The 22,527-nt window shown below is 36.6% G+C and overlaps 2 protein-coding genes across 2 annotated transcripts; one reads left to right on the top strand and one right to left on the bottom strand.

The window, feature by feature from the left end:
- Nucleotides 1–1,877: 1,877 nt before the first annotated feature.
- On the top strand, nucleotides 1,878–4,741 carry LOC120777045. The gene is made up of 6 exons (XM_040108156.1): nucleotides 1,878–2,141; nucleotides 2,200–2,313; nucleotides 2,394–2,532; nucleotides 2,974–3,596; nucleotides 3,661–3,843; nucleotides 4,499–4,741. The coding sequence occupies exons 1-6, from the start codon at nucleotides 1,956–1,958 to the stop codon at nucleotides 4,739–4,741; spliced, it is 1,488 nt and encodes a 495-aa protein (XP_039964090.1). The 5' UTR covers nucleotides 1,878–1,955.
- Nucleotides 4,742–4,818: 77 nt separating this feature from the next.
- Nucleotides 4,819–8,753, bottom strand: LOC120778297. Its single transcript, XM_040110084.1, has 3 exons — nucleotides 8,379–8,753; nucleotides 5,295–5,493; nucleotides 4,819–5,221 (listed from the first exon to the last, which is right to left on the bottom strand). Exons 1-3 carry the CDS (start codon nucleotides 8,751–8,753, stop codon nucleotides 4,917–4,919), a joined length of 879 nt encoding a protein of 292 aa, XP_039966018.1. The 3' UTR covers nucleotides 4,819–4,916.
- Between the last annotated feature and the right edge of the window lie 13,774 nt (nucleotides 8,754–22,527).

The raw sequence follows: 22,527 nt of genomic DNA, 5'->3' as shown, positions 1-22,527 counted from the left end.
TTTTTTTTTTTTTTGTTTTAGGGATTCTGTGGGGCTCCATTCGCTAGATTATTGAACAGTTTCGACGCTATGTCCATACTATAAATCAACATCCCATTAGCTACGTTTTCAAGCAACCATTTTGCAACTTCTAATCGAAATAGTTTTTGCAAAAGATTTATGGCTTTTGGTTCGAATCAAACATTGACACGCTTTGTATCCAAAACATTAACTAAAATGTGACTAGTAGTTCCATAAGAAATGTTGAAAATCTGTGCTACGTATATCTCTCTGTTGAAAACACCACGGTTTTCAAGCACTGTTTCTTTAACTTTTCCAATGTTATCGCCATTAATAGAAGTTGATGAACGAATCGCATAAGGCTAGTTTTTCATGACTTTCTGATCTTCAGTGAATGCTTTGCGCCACTGAAATACTAATTTTCGTGATAACGGAGACTCTCCTAAACACTTCTGCATCATTTTTGACAAATTCAAAGCCGTGGATACATTGGAAAGAAAAATTACCAAATACGCTGTTCAATTTTTTCCATGATAAAAATAGCCAGCCAAACTGTTCACTTTGTAGACAAAAAATACCAAACACCCACCTATTGGCATAAAGTGGATCAAACTTCAGAGCTTGTTACATCCTCAAAAAGTTACTTTTTGGTGTTCTCTATGGCCAAAGAGAATGAGAATGAAAATCAACCCGGCAGGCATAATGTTGCAGTCGATGGAGAGCGGTATTGATTCTTAGTTACGAGATTAATGTCTTTTTCGTTCCTAAAGTGGAGGATGTTGATGTGGAAGACCGTTGGTTCCCACAAGACAGCGCAAAGATTGTGCGATTTAATACTACTGGCTTTTTTGTTGGGTTTTGTGAAGTCCCCTATCTGCGCAGATAGGCCCGAGACGTCAAAACTATTGGATGACAGTATTTGACATCTTATTACTCAGATACGGCCCCAATTGCTGCAAAAAGTGGTCGAAAATCGGACACCTCAGTTGGAATTTATTCGAGCTGGCCGCGGCGGTCACTTGCCCGAAATAATTTTAAAACAAAATTAACGTTATCTTTTTATCAGCTTCACTAGATTGATCAAAATGAATGAATGTAATATACATATATAGGTTGAAACAATTCGTGAACCGATTGCACCCATTTTAACACGAATTTATAGATGGTAATGTAATGTAAGTAATAGTCGATGTATGTACATATATTGTAGTGATCTGGAGATACGAAAGTTCTTTTATTAGGCATATAAGGCCTTGTGTAAGTACTGAACTGAGTCGATTCATTGTTAGCTACAGGCCTCATTTTTACCTGGAAAAGGTTCCTATTTCATTAAGATATATTGTAGATTAGCAGATATTTTCCGAAGGTCTCTATATTCGGTATCTGGGGGATTGAAAAGTTAAAGTCCTATTTTGACTATTGCTTTATCTGAAGTTTGTTGTAAGTCTGCAGAAGTTCTATGGACATTCATGTCATGTTCATTTATAGGACGATTTTAGTTCTTCCTTAATAACCAGTAATACCAATCGGAAGCTTTCTAGTTAAGGTCTCTCGCGATGGCCCAAAGATTGATTCAAGTCCCCAGAACGGAACGGTTCTAGTTTCTACAACTTCTTCGAAATGTCTTATCAAATAAAGACTAAGTGAGTAGTGTTAAAAACTTTCTGAAAAAATCTTTCTTGGAACTATTTATTTTCAAGTTAGAAGAGTTCAAATATGGTTTCTTGGATCTAAAAACTCTCATTGATTCCAAATAAATTTAAGAAATCGTCAATCTTCTGTACTTTTCAAAAACAAATATTTTAATATACTTATAAAAAAGATTTTGAAATATTGAAATTTAATATTTTTTCTCGCATTAGTTTTCAACTGAACAGCCAAATAGGAAAATAAATTTTTTGAAAATTTTAATTTTAGAAAGCCAAAGCAATTTAACTGAAAGAAAGTAACGAAAAATGGATCCCGCAGAGCTTATAGATATGGCGAAACGAGCCACTGAATTGAAAAGTGTGAATTATATAGATGAGCAACCACAACCAGAAGTGGAGCCGGTCAAAAAGAAGAAAAAGAAGCTAACCAAAGCCCAAAAGCGTGAACTGCGACTACAAAGGGAGCTGGAGTTTAAGAAATTGGAGATAACGGTATGTTGAAACTTACACTTACGGCTGCAGTCATGCTCATAAATTTTTTCATACTTAGGAACATCTCAAACGCGAACTCGAGTTATCCAAGCGTTCGGCGAAAAGAGGTAAAGAGGATTGGGAGGAAATATGTCGAGAGATTAAAATTGAGGAATTGAAAACCGAGGTTTTGGTATGTGTGGAAATAATTGATATGAAATATATAAAAAGGCACTAAATTATATTTGGACTTTGTTATGTGGTTCTGCGCAGGAGTGGTCGAAGAAGACGCAGCGTGTAATGCAACAGATAGATGAAAAAGTCCAAAGCCTACTTGCAGATATCGAGTCCACGCAGGAGTTGCACAAACGGAACTTTGAACGTCATTTACAGGTGTTGGATTTTGCCATCAGTAAGTCATAGAGGTGTTCCGATGGATCTTCTATTCTATTTTATAAGCTGGAAGCTTAATTCACTTTAGTTATTGGGCCTTGAAGGTACTCTTAAGCCTTTAGCCTCTGATGAAGAGCTTAAAAATGCTTAGTAAATGGAGCTCACGAGCTTACTTCTCTTATTTCTCTTGTGGTTCAGTCAAAAAGGTTTGCGACTTTGATAAATATGCGTCTAAATGAAGGCAACGTTTTCTTCGGACTTGTTTCTGCGCCCAAAAAATTTGCCAGCAATTGGAAATCCAAATTGAAAATATAATTTAAATTTTTGATGTTTGGATTCAATGGAGCTCTGGATCCAACATTGTTGCAAAAAAGCCCTGAAAACACTTTATTGTCTATATTTTATTATTTCGAAATGTTTTCAATTATGAAAGTAATAAAATTTCCCCTCCAAAAACCAGGTTGCTACAACACTTTGCTCGAAGTTTCCAAACAACTCTACGAAAGCGAGGCCCAACAGCTTATCGAGGAGTTCAAGGACGAATTGAACACACATCAGAAGATACAGGATGGCTTCCGACTCAATTGTGAAAATATTATGCACGCCACGAATTTGGTGGTGGAAAATCAAATGCTTACCGACTACGAGATCTTCGTGGAGAAGCAAGATAACGAAGTGAACACGGAAATTGAGAAGCGTTTTGGCATACGCGACGCGGTAATCGCCAAAATGAAAACGCTACACAAACAACTCATCGACTTTATTAACTCTTTGGTGAATGTCTCGTTGGATACGAAGAAATACGAACACATACATATGCTGATGGATCGTCAGCGGAACTTCGTCACCGAATCACGACGTCTGAATGATATAGAATTTCGACTGACACGCACAGCCGGCGAATTGCAACGTGATTTAGTGCATAACGAAGTGGAGGCGCAGCGCAAGCTCGCGGACCTTCGTCTGGAGCAAGAGTATTTCCTGCAGGTGCGCAAGGGTATCGAACGAAACATCAATTATGATCGGAATGTCACGTTTGAGAAGCTGCAAACGCTTTCTGGCGAATGTTATGGCATGTTGAAGGTGGGTTCGGGTTGGAATCAGTTGTTGTTATAATTTTTAGGCTATATTTTTGTATATGGCATAGGATTACCAGAAACTGCTGAAATACGGCGAGCTGCTGCTCTCGCATGCCGCCAATTGTCGGAAATTACAGACAGAATCGGAAAAGGTTGTTGCTCCCAAGGACGAAGATGAGACTTCCGTCGATGACGCAACATTTGAACTCGAAGCTTTGAACTTGAAGGCACATATTGATGTGTCCGAAGAGGTAAGTTACCAATGAATACATTTCAGTCAGTTAAAGTCCTACAGACAGGCTTTACTTATTGTTCGAGGTTAGTTCCAGTTAGCATAGCGTATGTAGTCCAGTGCGCTGGTAGCCCGAGGAAAGTGAATAAGATTTGTAAGCTCAAAAGCTTTACGATGTCGTTTTCATAGAAGTATCAGATGATAGTCGTTGTAGAGCTTTTTGTAATGTATCCCAAACAAAATTTTCGTAGCTTCAATATCGATAGCTTTGGGTTGTTCTGAAGTCACCCTATCATCTTTTCAGTCCTTTTCCAGAGTAACTTCTACCGTCTTTAGAACTTTTGCTTGGTTTCAAAACCGTTTTAATTGTACATATTCAGAAGAGGGCCAAGCTTTGTGTCGGTAAAATGAACACTATCATGTTGGTTATTTGTAACTTTTGAACCGAAAGCTTTTTCTGATTAATGAACTTTACAAGCAAATTTCCGAATTTTAAACTTTCAAAGCTTTCACAAAAAATTTAAGTTTTAAATATCACAGGAGCTTTTTAAGTCCAATTTTTATGCTTTCTGCAACAAAAGAAGCATAAAAGCTTTCAGCAGAGCTTAAAGCTTTTTCGTAGCTTTTCAAAATAAAAATGTAAGCTTTAATATTTTTTCTAAACCATATTCTAGGAGCTTTCGAAGCATATGCATTTAATGAAAAACTTTTGGCATCGTCAAGCGCTCGCTTCCACACAAAATCTGCTCTTAGCCAAAGAGAAACGTGAACTATTGGAAGAGAATCAGAAATATAAGGATTTCATTAAGCTCATGAGCAAACGAGAGAATATTGATGATATGCTGAAAACTTTCACAGTGACGCCGCTGTTAGTGCCGAAGGAGCAGGATTGTTACAAGAAAAACATTTTGAAATGATTTGCTAGAAATTATAATACAACAAAATCAAATGAACTTTCTTATCTACATTTGTACTTTAATTGTAATTTTGGCTTTGCTTTGGATATGATATTTCATACAAATCGTAAAAATATATACATATTTTAATTTAATTTAATTTCATTGATTAACTCCTTCCCACTCTCTGCTAGCGTCATGGTCGCGGATCGTAGTTGAGCACATCGAATGTGAGTATTTTGTAAAAGGACACCGACCAATCGGGATCCCGCACATTATTCGAAGAATCCTTGGTTTGACGCGTGTAGTCGCGCCGAAAACGCATGAAAATCTCGGCAAAGACGATGCGATGTGGCACCGAGGTAACCTCGATGGGTGTGCGTAAGTCTTGGTCCAACTTGCGCAAAACATCGTTTATTTCCACTAACTCTTCGGCCGAATCGAAGTCTTTCGTATTTCGCATGCCGACAAAGAGCATATCGATGAAGCAATAACGGCGCCCTAAGTGGTGTGATTTTCGAGAAATTTTCAACTCATCAGTGGTCCCGTAAAGTTAACTTCCATTTTTGCTTACCGAAATTCTTTCGCGTCGCCACTTTCATTGGTATCGCCTTGCGTATATGCTCCGTGTCGAATTTCACCAATTTGAGTCGTGAATCATTTCGTGAAAGCAACATATCACGCGTGATTTGTTGAAATCCAACTGGTGTGGTGAATTGACTAATTTTCCCGGTATTCTGAGTGCGTATTATATCGGTAAGCACAATGGCTGCCTATGAAAAATTAAAATTAAAAAAAAATACTTTAAAAATTCACAGAAACGTTGAAGAACACTTTATACTAGTAATAACTTAACTTCAATACCGAGGGTAGTTCCTTAAAGTTGAGCTTGCAAGTCAGATTAGTCCAAACTTCTATAGCATGACATTCTTTCTGCACTGGTTGTTAAGATAGAGACAAAGAGAAGCAACTCTGAATAAGCCTGACTAGGAAATTTTAAGCTGAAGCTCAGACGGTAACTTTTAGTAACGATCAGTAGACAGGAGGGGACAAAAGCTTTTTTTCAACCATTAGCTTAGATTGGGTCTCTTGCTATCTTGACATTGACTATTGAAGCTGAAGTCGCTAAAGGTTAATAGTTTTCAAGAAAGGTGATATAATGATTATAAGCTTCAAATCATACTAAGGAGTGTACCTTGAAGCTTTCAAACATCTAAATTATATTTTGTTAAAAGCGGACACAATCTATTTGGGAACAACTAAAACGAATGTGCCATTAATACATCAACAGGTGTTCTCTTCTCGAAAATGCTGTATAATCTACGAATCTCTATAATGACGAGCTTTGTTACCACCTGTTAACTTTCCCGACAAACTCTTCATTCTTCCACTAACTTTCCAGGCTTTTCAAGGTCAGTGATAGGTTGAGCTGACAACCTAAAATTAATACCTTTACTTTCAGGAGTACTATTCTTTAACATTACTCGTTAGAAATGGCCCATAAAATCAATGCCTTCGGATGAATTCAATGGTGTTTTATGAATAAACATTGCAATGGGCTAATATCAATTGAAAGAATGACTGCTAATATTTAGGTGAATAATTCCAGTCTACCTTCTATTTATTCACCTAATATTTGTGGTGGGTTTAGATCCACAACGCAATCCAAATGGTTTGTGCCTGTGCTAATTAATATTTTCCGTCTCCACATTGTCTCCAATGTCGATAGTAAGTACAGCCATTAACCATATAGCTGAGACAGCGAAATTTTGTACAGAAGGCGCTTGGTTCAGTGATAGTCAAATTGTTGTACAGTTTCCGTTCAAGTTCGTTTGTCTAATTCTATTATTCAGCCACTATCATTTATGATAATTAGGTAATTGTCAATGAAAATGAAAATATTAAACAAAATAAGTAAGGAAGAGTTTAATATATGTATAGCTGAACCATATATTTCTATATTGAAATGTTAGATGTAGTTGCTTTATAGCCTACAAGGAACACAGATATGTATGTCTTTTTTGCCATCGGAATAAACATTATTAATATTGATTTGTAGTTGTCGTTGTAGCAGAAGCAGATACCTCAAGTAATTTGAGGAAAAAGCTGCGAAGTTGACAATTGTTGGTCGTACAAAAGTCTGGCTCCAGTTTCGGTTACGTAGTCATGACTATTCTGGGAATAGTATATGGCTTTGTCGCCCACTCAAGTGGAGTCGATTGTGGGAAGTTGGAAATTTGGAGAACTGCAATATATGGGAGTTTGGGCGAGGGAGGTAGGCTTGTACTGATACCACACATTTTTTTAAATCATCTTATAAAGAAAACATGTCCAAAAATTCCGTTGGGATATTTACCATACCATAGTTAGTTAAACGAAAGTAAACCTTTTAAAGTTAACCGGAACATAACATGGCTAAATTTTTTATTTAGAGACCCAATTTAACAAATACTGATAACGAATATGCATGTTGGGAATATAGAGTTCCAGAGGGAAGTGATCATGTCGACCCTTTAAAGGAATAAAATGTTGGTATTATGGAGAAAGTAATCGTAGCACATTTTTGAACTAATAAAATACCAAAAGACTAGATTTTCCGGTCATGTCACTTCACAACTCGATTGCAGAAAAAATAGCTGTAGGATAATAAAGTATATTCAAGTTGCCATTTAAGGTACTATAGAATAATTTCTATCAATAAAAGGTCGCCATTTTGCCAATTTGATAAAGGAATGGGACTTGAGAAGATTTCTTTACTTATATTGACAGTCGAAAAGAATAAACTTAACAAAAAGTTCAAGGATTCTTGCGTAGATGGATTTTCGCTTGAATTAATAAGATATAAAAATGAATTTGACTCCTTGAAAACCTGGCTTGTTTCTCCCTATTCCAAAAATATTGCTCCCTGGGACTCTAAAAAACTCATTTATTAGTTTTCATATTCTTTTCTTCTTTACTGGCGTAGATCGTTTGATCTTAGTAGTCTATAATCGAATCAACCATTAAAAAAGTATTAGAAAGTCCAGTCCTTCCCTCAGAGGTCTCAATTGGACAGTGATACCTAAAACTCCCATATGATGACCGTAAAGACTCACATAATTTGATGAAGCGCTTTTAGCCTACGGCAGATTTCTTAAAGCGACTAATATCAGTTTCGGCTTTCTAGCCTAGTTCGCCGAAGGTATGACTGCCGAGATGTTTCAGTCTCGGTCTTATAAAAGTATGATAATGGAGAAGCTAATGCTAGGATGAGTCTACCGCGCCCTCCTGCATACAACTTTACCAATTCTTGGCATATGAAATATGGACTCAATCGGCATCCATGCGGTAAAGACAAAGACCAATAAAAACTCTTACGTTTATGAGAAGATGAACCTTGCTAAGAGCAAGTAGTTCAGTGGATCTCTTGTATTCGACTCTAGGCCAGGGACTAGGACATGGCAATTATAAAACCAATTCAAAATAAGAACTGTGAAAAAGAGAGTGCAACGAAGCGTACATGTTTGATGAATAGAAATTCAGAAATATAGTTTGGGGACTAGTTGGATTCGCTAGTCAAAACTTAGACATATGCCTAGAGTAATCAAATTGCTAATACAAACTAGAAACTAACCAAAATCAATTTCAGCTTTTTCAAGTTTAGAATTTCACTTATTACCTGCTTTGAACCACGTATGAAGTCCTTCTCAGTGAAACTGCTATCCCACAGCAAACGCAGCTTCAACAAATTATATTTGGTGACAAAATATTTCCAGGGATTATGCAAGTAGACCAGCTTCGGTATGGTCTTGCGCTGTTCATTGTTGCGATTGAAATTCTTCTGCCAATTATTCACGTACGAGCGAATGCAAGCGCGATTTTTAGCAAGAGCCGAGTTATAGCCGACAGTTTTTAGACGCGAGCGCTGACAAGCGTGAAAAGCGCGCCGCGTGGGGCGCTGCCAAACGCCAGCGCTGGAGGGGAAGATCAAATTTTCTGCAACACGTTTTGCCAAAAAATTACAATCGAAAGTCACTAATAATTTTGTTAACATTTTTTTTTCAAATTTTTATTTTATTTTCTATTTCACCTTTATTTGAAGTGAAATGAAATATTTTTGTGTTTTGATTTTTTTGTTGGAATTTTTGACTTTTTTGCTTTGCCTCATATTGTGTGATTGAGTGGCAGCTACAGGGTTTCAACGCTTAATTTAGCAATTGTGCGCAATTCTGTGTAAAAATACCGAGCAATTTACATGCTTACAAGCACAGCACAGCACAGCACAACAAAAGACTTAAGACACAAACTTGGCCTTTATGTGCCGGCCGCTTGGCGAAGCTTGTAAATTGCTGCCAGTCGATAAGTTAGCCAAAGTGGCTACATTAATTTTAGCGCGACACAACGTGAGAACCAACAACAACAACAACAAAAATAAAAAAGGACAATTATATGTCATGCCAAGAACAAAGCACTACCTGCAACAACAACAATAAAAAATTACAAAAACAACATAACAGTAGAATTTTATGTCTCACAAAGAATCAAGTACAACTCAAGCACTTCAGCAAGTAAAAGTGCTGGACACACACACACAGACGGACACATTGCTGCATAAATCTCCACCAACCAGTTTGCTGCCAGCAATGAAATAAAGGGTTTATTTTGTTTTATTATTTTTGTTTTCATTTGTTTTCACTACTTTTTTCACATTTTCAATCTGTTCTTTCATGCTTTGTTGCCACTTTATCACCGCAATCAAAACGAAAAGTCGAAAACTATGTAACTATGTATGCTAAGGTTCCTGCTGTCCGCTGGGCCAGACAAAAGCGTTCAAATTGCCAATCCACCATGGCGTTGCGATCATCGTCTGCAGATTTCTCGCGTCCTTTTAACTCTTCATTTTTAATTTTTATGATTTGTTATTGCTATTGTTGTTGTTATATTGTTTTTAGCAGCGCTTTTGGTGAGCGCGACTTGTGCGCGCTTGCATGAACTGGTCTTGGCTGGCGGGCAAGTAGCATCATCCTCCTTTGCACATTAGCAGTTTTGGCAGCCAACAGTCGTGACTACGGTCAGCACTTCGGTCGCTTTGTGCGAGTGTTTGCGTTTGTATGTTGGCGTAGCCCAGTGTGAGATTTTGATGTACGCAAGCTTATGTTTGAATTGGGTAAGATTGAGGAAAATTTTTTGAAATTAAATTACAAAAAAATTTAAAAAAATATTTATATTTTATTTTTAAGATTTTTTAAGCTCGTTATTGTTAGAAAAAAATATTTTTGTCAGTTTTTTACATTTTTTTTTTAATTTGGATAGGCAAATATTTTCTTATGAAAATACCTAGGAAAAAAATATTTAGAATTATTTATATACATTTTCGATCTTTTGATAAATTTTTAATGAGGTTATTAACATTAAAAAATGTATTTTGAAATATTTCCTTGTATGGAACTTTATAATATATAATTTGGAAAAGGAAAATATTTAAAATTTTTTCTAAATATCTAAAAAATATATATATTTTTATATATCAATAAACAGAGTTTGTAGAACCCTGCAACCGATGTGATTTCTATCCTGAAAATAAGTACTTAGTTTTCACGTTTTGCCTAGTAAATTTCTTTTCTAAGTAATCGCATATGCAAAATGAACGAGTGTTATCGAAAGCTGTGAACAAGTAATCGATTTAGTCTCGATAGATATTTTATATTTTTCGAACATAAGTTTTTAGTCGATATCTTGCTAAATAAAATTATTTCCATACAAGAACTTGATTTTTATCGATTAGTTTGTATGACAGTTATATGCTATAGTCATCCGATCTAAAAAATTTCTTCGGAGATTATACTGCTACTTTGCACAATAATCCATACCAAATTTCGTGAAGATATCTCATCAAATAAAGAGGTTTCCCCTACAAGGACTTCTATCCGATCGCTCAGTTAGTATGACAGCTATACGCTATAATAATCCGATAGAGGCAATTCCAACAAATGAGCGTCATTTTGAAGAAAAAAGCACGTACGTCAAATTTCAGAGCGATATCTCTAAAGCTGAGGCACTAGTTCGCGTATGTACAAGCAGTCAGGCAGCTAAACTGGCTTTGCTCGTCACTATGATCATCTATATATGTATATATATAAATATATGTATACTTTACGCGACTCTCAACGCTTATTTTTAGTGTTATAAAATTCGTGTCAAAGTTAATTTACCCTGTTCCGTGTGTAGAAAGAATTATTATTATTTTTATGAGGCCTCACTTTCGCCTACTGGGTTTGATTTGTCTCGCACCAAACGATCATTCACTTCTGAATTACTAAATACTTATTTTTGATTCTTTTCATTTTGCAACGAACACTGCGCAGTGTACACCATTATTTAAGTCGGCATTTTGCTTTGTTGCTATTTTGGTTTTTTACCTTTTTGACACTGTAGAAAAGGTAAGTAATTTTAGCTGACTAGCATTTAGTTTCCAACTTTTTTCAACGCTTCTATTGATTTGGGTATCGGTAATTCAAGATATTTAATATTCTTTAAAGGGCAGTGCAAGGGAAAGGTGAATCAATTATCTGCAAAGATATATATATATATATATTTGTACATATGCATATACCACTACTTATATCCATAAGCCAAAGAATTATAACTGCTGAGAAACCATATACTACTGGGTTGGGACTTTGTTTCGAAAAGCTTAGATCTTCATAAATAAAAATAAGTATCCAATTCTGCAATTTTATAAGACTCTGAACTGCCTACTAGCAGTCAGAGGATTCATAGAGAATCTGAAACCCAACCATTATAACCTGCCTGCTAAATCTGCAATCGGTTATAATATGGTGGGAGTTGGTATCAAGACCTTCTGGATCTTAGATTGCATACAAATGCTTTGTTTCAGGTACTAAGAAATGCTCTATTCGGCCCAGCTCATTATTGTTTCGGGGTAAACTTTTAAATGAGAACCAATGTAAAATGCTCATCTCGACTTCATTCCATCAACAATTTTCGATAAAACGGATTAAAATATATCGATTTCGAGGACCAGAACTTGTTGAAAGAGGTTCATAAATTCGGAAGCTCGGAAGAATGAAAAGAAGTTGGCAGGTAAGGATCCCTAAATACTCATTTCCACAAATAGGGTTACTACTTTGAACAACTTCAATCATAATAGTGAGGCTTTTATAAGGTAACTGAGGAACTCCTTTCAAAAAAGTATTGAAACTTTGTTTACCAAAAATATTTAACTTGAACCTAATCAAGATTTCCAAACCACCCATCATGCAATATTATGGATTTCTTGTTGTAGCAAGTTAATTATGCTTTCCTTCAGACGGTTTTAGTTCCATATTAAAAATAAACACGCTTACAATGCGTTTACCTGCCTTGCGGCCATCAGTTGCATGCAAATATTTACAAATACTCCATATTAATAGCCGGACCATGCCTCGAAGCGGGCGAATCGGTGCATTTTATGAGCAGCGTACAACGCATTTGAACTTGCGCGCCGCAATAAAGTACAACATGAAGCATAAAACACAAGTCCACCTACAGCAGGCGGCCGTCAATGGAGTCAGCCGGCCAAGTATCGATGATTCGATTCGGCAGGCGCATTTTATTGCATGCAACATGTTCAACGCATTTACAAGTGCCGCAATTGCAGGCATTTATTTCCACTGACACTGCTATACATGTGTGTGTGTGTGTTTGTTTGCATGCTCACCGTGAGTAAGTGAAGGAGGTTCTAGCCGCCAGCGCTTCGGCATAATGGGCGTTATGTTTAGCTACGCGCTTGTGCGATTCCTTAACGCTGCAGCACTGTCCGCATGGCGCACACAAGAAAGGCAAACAGCTTCAGCGATATTAATAGATTGACGAGATCGTATTGCATCGAAATAAATATGATTTAAAATTAAATGGACACAGTTTGTGGGGATAAGGAAGGGTATCATCAGTAGATTATTGTAGACTAATTTGTTTAGAGCTTTGAAACTAAACTTGTTTTTGTTAGGAATGAAATTTTTACCGCAGCTTTTTACCGGATGAAGAACAAAAATTTGGATTAAAAAAAATTTAAATAATAAAATAAAGTTTTTCGTATGCTTCGCTCAACTTATGGTCAACATGGAGGGCCTACTGAGCGTACTATCCTCAACACCATCACACATCTTGAGACCCAGCACTCATTACTAATACTCGACCTAATCGATCACGTCCAGCACGCAGTGAAGGAAAATATAGCAGCCAAGGCTGGGAGTGTACACGAAGACCGTGAAGAGTCGATTGGGCGCCGTTCGCAGCGGCGTATGGAACGAGTTATCGCATTTTACTTCGAGATCTTCAATTTAAAACCTACAAACTAAAGCTTGTGAAAGAACTGAAGCCGCGACATTGCTTCGCTCTATGGGTTCTTGAAATGTTTCAAGAGAGTCCGACGTTTTCGAACCAAATTATGTTCAACGGTGAAGCCCATTTCTGGCTCAATGGGTATGTAAACCAGCAAAATTGGCGCATTTGGTACAAAAAGCAACCTGAAAACATTCAAGAGATGCGATTTCATCCAGAAAAAGGAACGCTTTGATGTGGTTTGTGTGCCGGTGGAATCGAGGTTCCATATTTCTTCAAAAATGATGTCGATGAGAACTGAACTGCCAATGGCGAAAGATATCTCGACATGATAACCGACCATTTGATGCCTGCAATTGAAGCTCGTGATCACGATAAAATTCCAACGCCATTTCGATTATGTAGAACCGACAGTCAGCAACAGAAAAATTTTTCTTTTATCTTGGTACTCTATTTACTTCTGAACATATCCCATAAGGCGAAACTATACCTAAACTTGAGAATTTTCCATTCAGCAAAACCTACCATTGGCGGCAGATTAATTGCATAGAATTTTAAGTCTTTGATGAATATTTTTTTCTCGAATTCTTGAAAAAATATCACATTAGAATTTAGATAATTGAAATCTTGGATTGTGTGTTATATTTTTCTTCTTCCTTTAAACAAAATTAATTACTTTATTTTCCAATCTAAGACCATTAAATACGTTTTGCACATTTGGTCTGAGCTTTCTGAAAACCAATGCAAAATTCGTCGCTTTTGGGTTGGTTTCTTCCTACCCAATCTCTTTTGCCTTCTTATTTCTTTTGCCACATTCTCAGGCCTGTCCAATTGATTTGATTTTTAGCATTATTTGTTTATTCTTTCAATTTAGCTTTAGGCATTGCCTGAAGGGGAGCACCTTTCATTGAAACCAGTTATTAAACAAAATCGAAACTTGTTTCGAAACTCGTTCTGAATTGGCCAACAAACATTGATCAATAAATGCTAACGAAAGAATCAAGAATTTATGTCCTTCGGCAGCCCAAGAAGTGCGATTAATATGCAAAAGACGAAAGTAAATATAAAAGCAATAAACAAAAAAAAAACATAGTTTTTTTGTAGTGAAGAAATTACGAAATAAAGCATAGAGCTTGATGATTTGGGTTTTAAGTATATTTACAATGTGGTAGACATTTACTTATTTAAAAATCCACAGCAAGTTTTTGTTGCTTTAATTTGTATGATATACATTTCTTAGCTGGTTGACCGATTTTAATAAAAATGAGATACAGATTGCGTGACTTTTTCATAACATCATCGATATAAGTATATATATATAGGTTGATAGAGTGGTTGTTTGACGATGGCTTTAGGAGGACCGTTGTGAAACCACTGATTTTAGAATCCTCTCACTCTAGTTATTATTTCCTCTCTAAACCATCCCTTGCTTCTGTTAAAATTCATCAGTATAAAAATTTTAATCTGTGTAACCTCCGAAACATCATCGAGACACCCTCGAACGTTAGTTGCGCGCCTTTCCCTAACAAAGCCTTCCATTAGCATGGAAGACGTACTCTAGTATTTTCTCTTTCTACCTCCTGAGAGTTTCTAGAATAGTCATTAATGACTGTTAGTCAAGAGATAGCGGCTTGTTACACTCCTACTGAACGCGGAACGCATTGCAGGTTTATTGTAAAATAGTATAATAGATCTATTAAGAGATCAAGGCATTTTTTCATTATCTTCGACGAAATACTGGGAAACTTTAGTGGTTCCAAAGCTTTTCTGTCTGCATATATAACTATAAAAACTTTCTTTGATTGCTGTGATCTCCGCTTGGCAAACACTGAAGTGATCTGGTAAACCGAAGGCGGGTTTTGATATATAAATTTGCTAAAAAGACACCCTATCTAGTTTATCATCAAAATAGATATTATATTTTGTACTAAAGGCAAGAAAAAACGTTAACTTCGCCTGAATTTAAGCTGTCACACACATCACAGGTGCATAGCATAAATGGATCTTATCTTTATTTTGATCGGTCAGATTGTGTGGTAACTTTGTGCTACAGTCGTTATTCGAAGATTGTAGTACTACCTAAGATACACCTCAGTAGTGTGTTGCGATTTTTACAATGGATAGAAATATCGAACAAAGAATTTATCTGAAATTTTGTATTTCTGACCAAATTTCGTGTACGGAATCATTGCGAATATTGGAAAGGCTTACGATGATTCAGTTTTATCAAAAGCACGAGCCTACGAGTGGTACAAAAGCCTTCATAGACGGTTGACGGTCTTGTTCTGGATGATCTCAATTGGATTTGGTGCTTTAAAATCGTTAGACAGATGGCAAGAGGGCTCGACATTACTCGCGAGTCGCGAGCCGAAACCAAAAAAAAAAAAAACACGCCAAAGCCGCTCCGAAATTGGGTTGATGCTTTCTTTTTTCGATACTCGTGGTTTAGAACATCATAAATTTGTTCCGGAATCACGGACGGTCAATAAGGAGTTGTATTTGGTCGTATAGAGGCGTTTACGTGAGAACATCCGTTGAAAATAGCCCGAAATGTGGAAGAACAATTCATGGATTCATGGATTAGTTTTTAGTGTTTTTTACGCGGCGGTTACCAAACACAGTCCACAATCCTGTGGAGGGGATATTTCGCCTTCTCATTTTAGCTCGCCTTCAAGCGGGTATTCTTTGGCTACCCAGAGGATAATTGGCTTAGGACCGGAAGTTGTGGGCTGCTTGAACCATATGTAAAAAAATTGTTTCTGGCCACTCCCAAGTGAATGGCAATCAGAGAACTTTCCTCACTTGCGTGAACTTCTACACATGACATGAAGCAATTGAGAAGTAAAGTCCTCTCTCGGCAAACCAAAACCAAACTCTATAAGTCACTCATAATTCCCGTCCTGCTATATGGTGCAGAGGCTTGGACGATGACAACAACTGATGAGTCGGCGTTACGAGTTTTCGAGAGAAAGGTTCTACAAAAGATTTATGGTCCTTTGCGAATGGCCAAGGCGAATATCGCATTCGATGGAACGATGAGCTGTATGAGATATATGACGACATTGACATAGTTCAGCGAATTGAAAGACAGCGGCTACGCTGGCTAGATCATGTTGTCCGAATGGATGGAAACACTCCAGCTCTGAAAGTATTCGACGCAGTACCCGCCGGGGGAAGCAGAGGAAGAGGAAGACCTCTACTCCGTTAGAAAGACCAGATGGAGAAACTTGGAAGAAATGACTGGCGCGCTGTTGTTAACTCGGCTATAATCGCGCAAGCGGTGTCTACGTCAGTGAAGAATAAGAAATATTAATGTATTTTAAACTATGGTATTGAGCATAGAGCCACGATTGTGACTAAATTTAAAAACAAAAAAGCAATTCATAACATCGATCAACCACCATATTCAGATTGGGCTCCGTGTGAGTTTTTCATGTTCCCTAAAATGAAATTGCCGTGGAACCCGTTTTCAGTCGATCGAAGAAATAAAACAAAATTCGCTGAATAAACTGAAGGCAATACCACAAAGTGCTTATAAAAAGTGTCTCGAGGACTGGAAAAATCGTTGGCATAAGTGTATTATATCTGGAGGGAATTACATTGAAGGCGACAAAATAAATATTGATCAATAATTAAATATTTTGTGTTTTATTTTCAATTTCCGGATACTTTTTTGTCTCGATATACGCTTTATAGGTTCTACGACGTTTATTCTTTGGCTTTATAAACCATTGTAAAGCCAGTATAGGGTATAAAAAGAGAGTACAATCTCTAGATTTTTTATGAAATTTTAGTGAAGTATAAAAATTTTTTTTCAACATAAATAACAATTTAATAAGCATAAAAAATTTTTCGGTAAATTTTTTTATTGGAAATCTTTTACATTTTTGAAAGCCACCATACATTTTAAAAACGCCCTTGAAAATCAAAAGTATCTAGCCGTGTTATATATCTACTCTCACACACCAACCGTAAACTCACTTAAAATATGCACAAACAGGCGTTTTAAATTCACAAAAATAACTGTACATACACACTCATCTCTGCAAAAACCAAATATGTAGATGATTACCCTTGAAAAATGTAATTCCTGTCTGAGCATTTTGGGATTTTCGCAACCTTCGTAGTAAAAACGCTGACACTTCTGCTCTGCAGCCCAACAAATCGAGGGTGGAGTATCATCAAAAAAGCATAGCAAGGCATATGACTCTGTGTATACATATCTACATATGTACATATGTATGTATGTACCTAGGTAGTATATACTATACGTACATATGTACATATTAAGTATATTTGTAGTTGTTGCTGCCTCCCCACCTTCGATTCCAAACTCTTTACAAATGCCGAACAACTCGCCATTTCCATTCATTTAACTGCCGAGCGCGTCACTCACGCGACTGCCTCAACGCATAACGCACGCAGCATCAACGTCAACATCAACAACAGCAACAACAAAACGAGCGAAGACAATCAACACCAACATCACGCCAAATTGCGCTTACAATAGAATCAATAATAACAACAATAACTTCGCCGAACAGCTGCAGTCGCCTTGCCAACCACCCTTTAAGCGAGCAAAAGTAAAAATAGAATATAACAACAAATGCAAAACGTACAAAAACACAATAGCACTCACCGCCACAGCGCACCGAACAGAACAGAAGATTCATGTCGGAAACGCGATGTGGCGCTAGCGAAGACGTGACTGTCCGGATGACAGACTAACTGACAGCGCTGCCACCCTAAAACAACGCCAAACGCCAACAAGAAGAACAACTGCAAAGCACTTAGCGCAGAGAGCCGGTGAAGGAAAGCAAAAGAAAAACCAAAATAAAAGCAGCTGACGAGCGACGAGCAACAAACACCGGCTCACGCATTCACACCAACAAATACACTCTCACTTGCACGTGAGCAACCGAAACACACATACACACACACACACACAACAATAACAATGCGAAACAAAAGCAAAAGCCGGCAAGCAGACCGATTGCGAAAATCAGCTGAACAACAATCAACAAAAGGAAAAATACAAAAACAAGCAAAAAACCGTGTTCTCTGCAAACATTCAGTGCTTGCAAGGAGCGTAAGTGATTGTAACCGGGTGTAAAAGAGAGAGAGCGAGAGAGTTAATTGTGGAAAACATGTAAAGTTCATTTTCCGAGTCATTCGTTTGCTTGCAAGTCGCCTTGCTGCTACCAATTTCCACAAGTTCATTTTCTTCGTTCATTTACCGGCTTACAAAGCTATATACATATGTACATAAGTATATTATATTAGTCAATTACTTTTATTATCATATGTGTAATCAGTTGAGTGTAAAGCTAGAGAACACTTGCAGTGTGATTTAAGAAGTTAACTTTTTATACCCTCAACAGCACGAAGAGCTGAGGCTACCTACATATATCCGACTGTGGTTACGCGACTTAGTCTCTCAGTTTTTTGAGATATCGTCCAAAAAGCCACTCATTTGTTGGAATGGTCTCTATCGGTTCGCTATAGCTTATTTTCTTTATTGGCTTACGCGATTATAGCCGAGTTTATAACAGCGGAGACTCTTTTCTTCCATTCATTAGGGGCGTTTTTTAAGTGGCGGGTCCTTTAATTTATTTCATTTTCTTACTTTAGCTCGCCTTCAAACGGATGTTTTTTGGCACCCACAGGATTTTTGGTCTAAGACCGGAAGTCGTCGGCAGCTTGAGCCATACGTAATAGTAGTGAATGGCGCTCAGAGAACTTTCCTCACTTGCGTGAACTTCTACACATGACTTCATCCCCAATCAAGCAATAGATGACTTTTCTACGTGACAAGGTATCTTCACGAAATTTTACACAGATTATTGCACTGGTCAATACCATAATCCACAAATATTTTATTCCGATCGGACCAATATATCATATAGCTTTCATACAAACTGACCAATTATAGTTCTTTTAAGGAGTTTTTGGATGTTTGAAGCGTATTACGAAGTTAACGTTTTTGTGTTCTTATTTTAACCTTCACCTTAGACCAAAGACGGATAATTTAAGACTTCAAAAAATTTCCTTTCTTCATACTCAACTTTCCATAACAGCCCATATACGCATATTGCAAATTTTGTTTTATTAAAATCTTGAACTTTTTTGAATCCAGTAATTTCTGTTCTTTACTGAACATATCTGGAATAGTATTCAGTCAAATTCAATAAAGAACAGAAATATCTGGAATAGTCAAAAGAATAAATTGGGTCCTTGCCTCCTCCATCAAAATTCAAATTTATTAATGTTGAAATTTTAAAGTAGAAATCTCTTATGACGAATCTATTCTGCGAATATTTATGAAAACGTTTCTCTCTGGGAAATTAGTTTATGATTTTTCAAGTATTCAGGCTCATTCCATTTAAAAAAGTAACTCTGGGAACCTTAGTAATGTGTCGTTGGATTTCGAACTAGACAAATTTTTTTTTTACAATTATTAGATACAGCGAAATTTTTGAAAAACTAGATATTTTTGAGTTAAACCAGGTCTCCGACGGCACTAAATAAAAGGTCCCCTCTTCTGCAGTGATTGCGGCCCTAAAACCAAAACACTCTTGTTAAACCAGAAGAACTTCTCCTTACAATGACCAATAATCACTGGAACACTGCATAAAATGTTGTTTGGAGAAAAACGCGTTTAAAAGTAGACCGATGGATCGGATAACTGTTACTCAAAAACGATTTGAGGTATTGTTTTGAAATTGCAGTATGTTATTTTTAAAAGTATAAACCAACGAAATATGAAAAAAGTCGATGTCATAATAATACTGAGAAAAAGTAATGTCTGATGAATTGGAAAGAGTTAACTATACGAGAAAAAGAGTTTATTTTCTAAATTGAATTAAAGAGTATAATAAACGGTAGAGAAGTACCTATAATATACTCGTAAGTGCAGAATGATGGGAAGAAGAAAAAAAGAAGTTAGAAACTGCCTTAGATCTGAGACCAATATTCAATCAAAAATTCTCAACAATTTCAAATAAGGGGTTGCATGGGTTCACGGATTTCAAAAAATCGATGTTTTTTGTCTTATTAAATTCTACAACATCTTTGGAATATTGTCCAAAAATTTCAAGTTGATCTGGCTTATAATTTCGGAGATTCTGCCTTGAGAATAGGTGCGCTCGAGGCATTCTAGGCTAAGTGCGTCGTCTTTAAACACGTTTTTTTCGAAACTGTGTTTTTGAAGTCAGTTGGCAAGATTTCTTGAGAACTACTCTACCGATATTCATGACATTTTTCACAGGTCTTTGAGATACAATTCCCAAAACTTGGACGAAGAATTTTTTTCGATTACAAAAATTAAAAAAAAAAAACCTTCGCGAAGTTTTCACTGAAATTTTAATTTTTTTTGAAAACATGTCTGCTGTATATCCAATCTTCAGTTTTTTCCCCTTTCGTTAAAGTTCTAAGATAAGGTTCTAACTAAAACACGTATTTTTTCACTTTAGACGAATCTGTAGGGAATTATCCTGCCAACGCGAGCCTAAATTTTTTCCGAGAAGTCACCGGACATGCTGTCGTAATAGACGAATTTAAAATATTTTTTCCAAAAATTTCAGAATTTTTTTGTTTTTTATCCTAGGAAACTCATGTAACCCCTTAACTCCTGCAAGAATCCAAAAGTTTGAACTGTGTACTATAGTAAAAACCTTGTTCTATAATATTATGTACGAGCTTTCTTTGGCACTTTCAAAAGCCATAAAGTTTATGCGAGTGAAAAAATATTTAAATATTCCTATTATATAGTGAGCTAACATTAAATAAATGAACGGCAATCAAAACACAATTTTTTTAAATGAGCATGCAATTCATTCCACTATACTTCGACCAGCAGCAACCAGCATTACCTGCCAACAATTGCTAGTTCTCTTCTAACGCATGTACAAACACAGCTGAGTTCTTACAACAATTTTGTTTACAACTTTTCCCCCTTCCAGTTACTATTGCTGCCGCTTTGGTGCCAAAAACAATTTCGCTTTTGTTGAAACAAAAAAAAATAACAACAAAGCCGCTGCAAAAATTGCAGCAAACACACACCATCCACAATTCACCCGAGCACGCTTGCATCGCGCCGACACTCAGCCGCTCGGCAGCCAAGCAACTTGCAGTGCTCAAGTCGGGCATAACGTCCGATTGGACTGCACTTGTGCATACGTTCACTGCGTTCGCGGCGGACAGTTGGAATTCGTTGTCGCTGCGTTGCGGATGCTCAAATCGGATGTGCAAGGCACCAATTTTCGCAAATGTCACATACAAATGTATGTGTGTGCGTGTGTGTAGACAAACGGGCGTATTGTTAACGGGTATTGTGCTAATTTCGTGCGGAATTTTATTTTCATTGTGAAAATTTACACATTTGTGTTAGAATCGTACGGAACTTATGAATTGAAACAACAATTTTCAGAAATATGTAAATTTAGTGGTGTGTTCGAAAAATTGCGTGTGTGTGTCGACGTGCGTGCTGAATTTCCAGCCGTGGCAGGCAGAAGTCGGAAATTAGTCGTGAACAGTTATTTCTGTCACTCAGCTGCCTAACTGGCTGGCTGGCCAATGTTCTGGTCAGCGATTTTCTCAGCTGTTGGTGATTTTTAAAGTGATTTGTTACTGTTGTTGCGATTTGAAAACAAAAAAAATATTTTTTGGAATAAAAATTAATGTGTGGTGTATTTTGTTAAAGTGTTCACTGAAAAATGTCAATATTTTATTTCGAAAATATTTTTTTATAATTTTTACTGAATAAAAATATCGAAATTATTAAATCTAAGTCGCGCTATAATTGACAAAAAAAAATGTTTCTACAAAAATAAAAACAGATTTATAAAAAAATAAAGAAATATATAATTTTTTTACAGCAAAAAAACAAACTCCTAAGAAAATTTTTCTAAAAAACAACATTCAAAGTAGTAAACAAAAAGTCTAAGCCATTAAATTTATGGTCGCTTAACTGAAAAATATAAAATCGAACAATACCAACAACAGAATAAAAAAAATTAAAAAACAAATATTCTTTTGCTTATTTGTCAATTCACCACAAAAAAGAAAACGCAAAAATATTTAACAAAAACAACAACATATTTTTTTTTGCGATTTTTCTACCTATTTAATTCATTAAGTGTTGCAAATCGCACACAAGCGTGAGCAACCTACCCCAAGCTATTGAGGTGACGCTCAAGCAAACGCAATAAAATATAGTTAATAAGCTCAGCACGCCATTTAAAAGCAGAATAGAGGCAAAAAATCGCAACAAACGCAAAAATTATAAAGAACCCAACAAAACACAACAAAAACAAAGAAAAGCGCAACACTAAGCGGCTTTGCCACACGACGGAAATAGCACTATAGTGCTCGTATAAACCCATAGTCAACAGTTTAAGGTGAGTAAAGACTGCAAGCGTCGGTCCCCTTGCACCACAAACGCTTTCCGGCATGCCAACTTTGGGTTGTTTGGCTCAAAGCACTTG

The sequence above is a fragment of the Bactrocera tryoni genome, chromosome 5 (assembly GCF_016617805.1).
Source record: "Bactrocera tryoni isolate S06 chromosome 5, CSIRO_BtryS06_freeze2, whole genome shotgun sequence".
NCBI lineage: Eukaryota > Metazoa > Arthropoda > Insecta > Diptera > Tephritidae > Bactrocera > Bactrocera tryoni.
This window is presented reverse-complemented; position numbering and strand designations above follow the sequence as displayed.